General features: G+C 43.6%; 1 protein-coding gene across 1 annotated transcript in view; it reads left to right on the forward strand.

Annotated features, from left to right (window-relative positions):
- The window catches only part of LOC107097168 (cytochrome P450 26B1), a 10,343-nt gene extending 3,297 nt beyond the window's left edge, over window positions 1–7,046 (forward strand). Inside the window, exons 3-7 of the mRNA XM_015394202.1 lie at window positions 367–591; window positions 715–990; window positions 1,077–1,235; window positions 2,569–2,955; window positions 5,450–7,046. Coding sequence (XP_015249688.1) covers window positions 367–591; window positions 715–990; window positions 1,077–1,235; window positions 2,569–2,955; window positions 5,450–5,794 — 1,392 coding nt within the window. The 3' untranslated portion in view covers window positions 5,795–7,046. The remainder of the gene's footprint in view (window positions 1–366; window positions 592–714; window positions 991–1,076; window positions 1,236–2,568; window positions 2,956–5,449) is intronic.
- Window positions 7,047–7,335: the final 289 nt, after the last annotated feature.

Consider the following 7,335-nt stretch of genomic DNA (forward strand, 5'->3'; position numbering starts at 1 on the left):
TCCTTTAGAGACAGCATGAAAAGTCAGCTGAGTACAAAACATAGAGAGGAAAACAAGAAGAAAAGGGACAAGAAGAGAGGGACACAACCTAGAACAGATAATGGATGTCTGTTCTATTAACATTTCTACATCTGGAGAATGGGGCTGTTTGATGTGTTGGCTTCTCAATTCAGAGGGTCCCCTGCCTGTCTTTGCTTAGGGCCCCACATTTCCTAAATCCGCGCCCTGTTTCTTAACATGTAGAAAACAAACGCCCCCTTAGTAGATTATAGATATATTGTTTAAAGAACTGTTTTTTATTCAAACAGGTTTGACTAAGTTTAGCTAAATCTTCCTTGGCCTCAAACTTCCTTGTTTCCGATACAGGGCTCTAACTTCCACATCTCCCGTCGGGAACGTCACGGAAATGTGTTTAAGACCCACCTCCTCGGGAAGCCTCTTATCAGAGTGACGGGCGCAGAAAATATTCGCAAGATCCTGCTCGGGGAGCACAACCTGGTCTGCACCCAGTGGCCCCAGAGCACACGCATAATCCTGGGGCCCAACACCCTGGTCAACTCTGTGGGAGATTTACACAGGAGGAAGAGGAAGGTGAGGGGATGCAGGTGGTTCTGTCTATGCAGGGTTAACCTAGTCAAGCCTGCTTCTTCTTCATGCATTCTGATTTAATCCACCCACTCAATCTCCGTCTCTATCAACCCTCTCTGTTTCAAGATCCTGGCCAAGGTGTTCAGCCGGGCAGCTCTGGAATCCTACCTGCCACGGGTGCAGGACGTGATCAAGACAGAAATCTCCAAATGGTGCTCCGAGCCCGGCTCCATCGACGTCTACAGCGCTGCCAAGTCCCTGACATTCCGCATCGCCGTCCGGGTCCTGCTAGGCCTGCAGATGGAGGAGGAGCGCATCGTTTACCTGGCCAAGATCTTTGAGCAGCTCATGAACAACCTGTTCTCGCTCCCCATCGACACGCCTTTCAGTGGCCTGCGAAAGGTACAGGACGATAGCTCTACCTGCAGAGTTTCTACACATTTACATTCAATGAAACTCAGCTGACTTCAATGATCTTCTCTTCGTAGGGTGTAAAGGCCAGAGAAATCCTCCACGCCAACATGGAGAAAATTATCGAGGAGAAGATGCAGCGGCAGCAGGTAGATGATGACTATCAAGATGCCTTTGACCTCATGCTCGCTGGTGCCAAGGAGCAAGGCCAGGAGCTCAACATCCAGGAGCTCAAGGTACATGAAACAAGATAAACATGTCAATCTGTTCTTCTGTATCACTGAGGAAAGACAGTTTCTACCATTTTTAATGGAGGCGAGGTCCACTGGTTTAAACATGTTGAAGGGTCTTAAGGGTAGGATGGTCAACCTTTGACGGATTGATAAATGGATGGATGGAAAATTAAACTAATAAGGAGATGAAAAGCAATAGCTTGACTGAAAAAAGGGAAAAAGAGAGTGGAAAGGGAGGGTAAGTAGGAAGCAAAGAGGTTGGAAGGTGATTTAAGGTTACTGATTTAGTGGACTACCTGTAAACAAAGGCCGTTTCTTAATATGTGTACTTGTGAGTTCCAAGTATTCATGAAACGGCAACAGCCTCAGGCTTCGTACTGTTCCAATCCACGCAAAGATCGAGAACGGACAAAGTTCCCGGATGTTGTTCTTGCCCCGCCCTCTTTACAAGAGCAGACTTGTCCATTCTTGAGATGGACAGCTGTCCCAGCATGCACTGCGGCAGCAGCAGCTTGCAGGTTAGCGCTCACAGAGCTCAGAGTGTTAAGTTAAAAGTTCTCTTTTATGTTGCTGTTGTTCAATAAAAGTACTTTTTAAGATCATTTGAGGCGAGAATATTATACTTTAAGCCTCACTATATGGCCCATATACCGATTTAATGCGTAATTTAAAAAAAAGTTTACGAAGTTGAGAGAACCGCAGCAACCAGCGGACCTCCGAGGCTAATGGCAGCCAGGGCTAACGTTAGCCCGTCTGCAGCAGCCCTGTGAAGGACCGCTGGCTAGCTTCTAATTGACCCAGATCTATGCTGTGTGCTCCTGTTATCCCCAAAGTCCAGACTTTACTGTGTTCTAGTCAAGAACATACTTTGCAATGACACAAGTCCGTACATCGAGTTCTTGTGAATTGAGAAACGGCCAGAGTAACCTCCCTATAAACACCAGACGTCATGTAGGTTGGTCTTTAGGCTAAATCTGGTCAGTCCGTCATAGTCTTGATCCAGAAATAGTTGTGGAAAATTGGGCCGTTTGGTCGGTCTGATATTTTCTCACTTAGATGTTGAAAAAATGTTGCAAACCAAGTTTTCAACGTCTTTTAAGCGATCTAAAAAAAATGGCTTTTAGCCTTTCAACCAAATGTAGAAGCCGTTTGGACGTAAATCATGTCGTCTTTCCAACGTCTTTCAACCAATTCTTGCTCCTCTTTTGTGGAACCTCCGCCAATAGATCCGTGTCAGTGTTTCCTAGGTCTGGTTGTCATCCAAAGTATGCCAAGCAGCATACCGATAGAGTGAAGTCAGAAGATGTAAGCCTTAAATCTAACATTCATGTTGCAGGAAACAGCCGTCGAGCTGATCTTTGCTGCCCACTCCACCACAGCCAGCGCCTCCACGTCGCTGGTTCTTCAGCTCCTTCGCCACCCAGCGGTGGTGGAGAAGGCCCGAGCCGAGCTGGAGGCTGAGGGTCTCAGGTGTCAGCCTGACCAAAACCCGCCCACTGTCACAGTGGAAAAGGACCAGGAGCCTGCAGAGACGGAGATGACCTGCCTGCTGAAGGCCAACGGCCAGTCGGGCAGTGGTTCTTCTCGCCCTTGTGTTCCCTACCTGAGCCTGGAAAAGCTGAGCCAGCTCCGCTATCTTGACTGTGTGGTGAAAGAGGTTCTCCGCTACCTGCCGCCGGTCTCCGGGGGATACCGCACAGCCCTGAAGACCTTCGAACTAGATGTAAGTCTGAGACAATCTGTCTGCTGCTCATTCAGAACAACTCATAAACTCAAATCCTTCAGGGCCATTTACCGTAAAGATCTCACGCAAATAGCCTAAAAAACAGTATCCTCTGTCGATCATCTGCTTTACCCAAAAACAGTGATTTGTTCTTAAAGTCATAAGGAAATCATATGTAAATGTAAAATAATTCTGGCTTAAACATGTATATAAACCTAACTATTATCAGACGATATTGTCCGTCATCTTATGCATGTTCAGTTAGTTAGTGAGCCTGAACACCTAAATTCAGCCAATCATATATCAACGGTAATCTGTCAATCAATTTTTTTTTAGCATATTAATTAGTGCTACTTGGTCCCAATGTCATTTCCCATTGGGAACCTACTAGCACTAAGTTGATAACTGGTTAGCAAGATAACTGGTTAGCTTCCGACAAACTGGCCAAAACCAAACTTGCTTGCGAACCTTCCGCCACAACATTCCCGCCCCCTTGATAAACGACCAATCACATTCACTTTTATTCACTCGTGTAAAGTCGTCCACCACTCGGGAGAATTCGGAAATGCAACGGTTGGAACAGCCTCTTCCCTACGACTTTAAGACCTTTGTAAAGTCTGAGGAAGTATTGATGATCTATTTGCTGTTTAGAGGAAACATCTAAAAGTACGAGGAATTTTTGACTTGCAAAGATCTAGTCCCAGCCTTATGTTCTAGTCTCCCTCTGAGCAAAAGTTTAGATCTGGAAGGAACCTTTATGTCACAGTTAAGAACATTTTTAATTGGTTCTATTGACAGAGGACCCAATCCTGGAACAATGTCCTAGGATCTCTGGTTACATTTATATTCCTACGATGTAACTCCTTCATCTCCCCAAGATCCATCAAACCATTAACCTTTTTCATGGCAAAGTTTATGTTCAAACAAAATGTGTTTTCTGCATTTTATCACTTACCTTTGGGGAGCAGCTCAGAATGCTCCAGGATGGTTAGGAGCTCTAACCTTTAGGCCACACCTCTGCCTTTTTTAATCCATTTTTATTTTCCAAAAATCAGACCTTATTTTACATGCAGTAGAAAGGGAAATGAAAAATAAATTAACTCACATTTCTGATTTAATGCAGCACCAGTACATGCTAACATCTGGGGAAATTAAACTCTACTAGAATATAATCATAGAAATAAAAAGAAAGTACAATCTTTCTTATTTATAACTATTATACTCTAGTGTAAAGCTGATATAGTTTAATTTCCTCCAAATCCATAAATGCTCTTTATTTCTTGTTAAGACGAGCCATTCTAGAAATCTCTGCTCTGGGTAGAATCCTGCCTTTTGTTGTTCCACCTGCTGAGAGTTTTTCATGCAGGATTAGCTTAGCATAAAACCACCCCAGCAGAGTCCCCCTTAGTCCATATATACCTTCTCCTTGACCTCAACATGACCCCAATTTTCTGCCCCCACTTTCCAAAAGGACAATTGTCATGTATGCACCTTTGTCAGAAGTTATAAAGCCCCACGGCTTAAAGTAGATGTGCTGTTGAACTCAGCGGTCTCCCCGAGAGCTTCATAAAGAAATCTTAGGTCTGCAGGCGTGGCTCTGGTTGGGCTCTGGATTACCTTAGTGAATGATGAAGGTTTATTCTTCACTGCTAAGATATATTCAGACGGATGAACATGAGGAAGCCATAAAAAACTAAACTTTTATTGGAAGGAGCTCAATTTATTATTGTTGGGTTTTTTTGTGCAGCCTTTGTGAGAGACTGAAAATAAACCAAAGCTCAGCTCCTTTTTTAATACAAATTAAAAAAAATTTCTGGCTTTTCTCCTTCCGGGAAGCAATTTGGTGGGAAAAAGGTTTTAATGTTCTCATATGTCTTTACTAAGATGTATTGTATGCATAGTACTGATGTGGATTCCATTGCTGTTGGTCAGTAAAACTAATGAGGTCCTGAATAGAGTTTCTCCACTAGACTTTGTTTCCAAGTTTGAAGACGTTTCTTTTCCCATCCTGGAAGATTTTTAAATTCAAAATGTCAGAAATAGCGTTACGTTCGAGGCTATGTACAGTAGCCCAACAAAGCCCTTGTTTTTGTTTAGAAAACATGCAAATTGAAATGGACCCCTTGAAAACCCACCCATTCGTTCGTTTCTATTTGCATGTTTTCTAAACAAAAACCAGGCTTTGTTGGGCTGCTGGATAAAACCTGGAACTAAACGCAATTTCTGACATTTGGAATTGAAAAAGCTTCCTGGATGGAAGAGAAACGTCTTCAAACTTGGAAACAAAGTCCAGAGGATTGATTTTAAACTTTTTTGGAATGACTTTACCTGGATTATTGAGAATCTTAACCAGCATACGTCCTGAATGGAGGGAAAGTCAGCCATGAGGATCCAGATCCTTAGGTTGTTATGGTCTCACCTCCTGAAGGATGAAGATATTTGTTGAATTTTTTCTAGCGTTGGTTGTAACCATGGATTCTGCTTTCTAACACAGGGCTATCAGATCCCTAAGGGTTGGAGTGTGATGTACAGCATCCGGGACACCCATGAGACCGCCCCGGTCTTTCAGAACCCGGAGCAGTTCGACCCTGAGCGGTTCAGCCCTGAGCGGGACGAGAGCCGCTCGTCTCGGTTCAGCTACGTGCCTTTTGGCGGCGGCGTGCGCAGCTGCGTCGGGAAGGAGTTGGCACAGATCATTCTCAAGACTCTGGCCGTGGAGTTGATCGAGACGTGCAAATGGACCCTGGCTTCGGAGAAGTTTCCCAAAATGCAGACAGTCCCGATTGTGCACCCGGTAAATGGGCTCCACGTACGTTTCTCCTACAGCTACTCGCTTTAGATACGCTCCAAACGGGACTGTAAGACTTTCCAGAACAAAGCTCACCCAGCTGGTAAATTCAAGCTCTGAACTCTCCCGTCATTCATCCTTTCATCTCCTCAGACATGACTGCTATCCTGCAGCGCTTCTTCAACAACATCCTTTATTTGCATCTTAATTTATTTATATATGTTGCCTTTTACCTGCAGAAGAAGTCGGTTTTCCCTTTTGTTGGATTGAAAGCACATAAGCTAAAGTTTCTGTTCAGAAACGAACAGTTCTCTCCATCCTGTCCCCTTTCTATTGTCTGTAAATTAGTTTTAAGTTATTTTCCATATCAAAATAAGCCATCAAGTCAATAGTTTTAATGCTTTTTTACTTTCTGCTTCTCTGTAACTTCTTCATCATTGAACCAGCTAATCTATTTAATATAACCGGCATCAGGTTGGTTAATTTTAGTCTAAGCTAATGTTTGTCTGTCGTGTAATCTGAGTTTTACTGCGAGGTGCTGGATGTGCTCCACAGAAAGACTCGGCTCTCATCAGAACGTCTTAGAGCCTGAAAGTTTCAGATAAAACTGGAATATTTTGAGCAACGTTTTCCTGATTCTGGAGAAATGAGGCGGTAAACGTTGCTGCTGCGTTGATGTGTGGCTCTGGGAGCCGCTGCTGCTGGGGTCAGGGACGTAACGCGTCTACTTTTCAAATGTCCTGTTTCCTTTTTAATGAATGTTTCTTAGATCTGTTATTGTGTGTGTATTAAATGAAGTAGTGTTCTGAATAAGCTGTATTTAAAATGAGATACTAACCTTTAATGTAAAACCATTTTTTTTTTATCTTTAGGAACCTTTTTATTTTGAGTCAGATTTTCATTATTGCTGTTGTTACTGGAGGACTGTTAGCCTGTTAGCATGCTGTGAAAAGCTACAGATGGATTTATGGAAGGAGATAGCACTTTCTCCACTTTAAGGAGTCTGTATATACCGTAGCATCTTAGTTCTTCATTGAGAGGTTTAGATTTAGCTGCTCGACCAATTTGAGCTGATTGAATCAGAGGATGTCTAACAAAGTTCTGCATTAGTCCATGTGCTTTTATTTATGTTAAAGATGCTTCCCTTCCCGCGCGTACGCTGTACCATTTTTCCATTTTTGCACGCAGCTACAGCTCAAACTGTACGACGAGGGTTTAAAAGTTCTCAGCTCACGATGTTTGTTCTCTCACTGTGCGATCCGACGCTCTGATGCGATCTACCTGCTCACACTGTACGTCTAAAAACCAGTGAGATGGCGCTACTCGGACTTGTCTAATCGGAAGCTAAACCAGTAGAAGAGGAATATGAGCGTCACTAGAGTGAAACACGATGCCTTGGCAATTTATGCAATTTTTTTGTGCTGAAAGCCCTAAAAAGAAAAAGGTGACGACGTATTTGGACAATTTTGCAGAAAGAACTCCGTTTCACTCACACCTCCGCCATGCTTCTGTGATTTTCTTGACCTTACGATTCCTGATGGGGAGGTGGACGTTAGAGGCTGATCGCCCCTCGTTACCCCCGGTACACTACA

The sequence above is a fragment of the Cyprinodon variegatus genome, unplaced genomic scaffold, assembly GCF_000732505.1.
Source record: "Cyprinodon variegatus isolate N-32 unplaced genomic scaffold, C_variegatus-1.0 Scaffold677, whole genome shotgun sequence".
Lineage (NCBI taxonomy): Eukaryota > Metazoa > Chordata > Actinopteri > Cyprinodontiformes > Cyprinodontidae > Cyprinodon > Cyprinodon variegatus.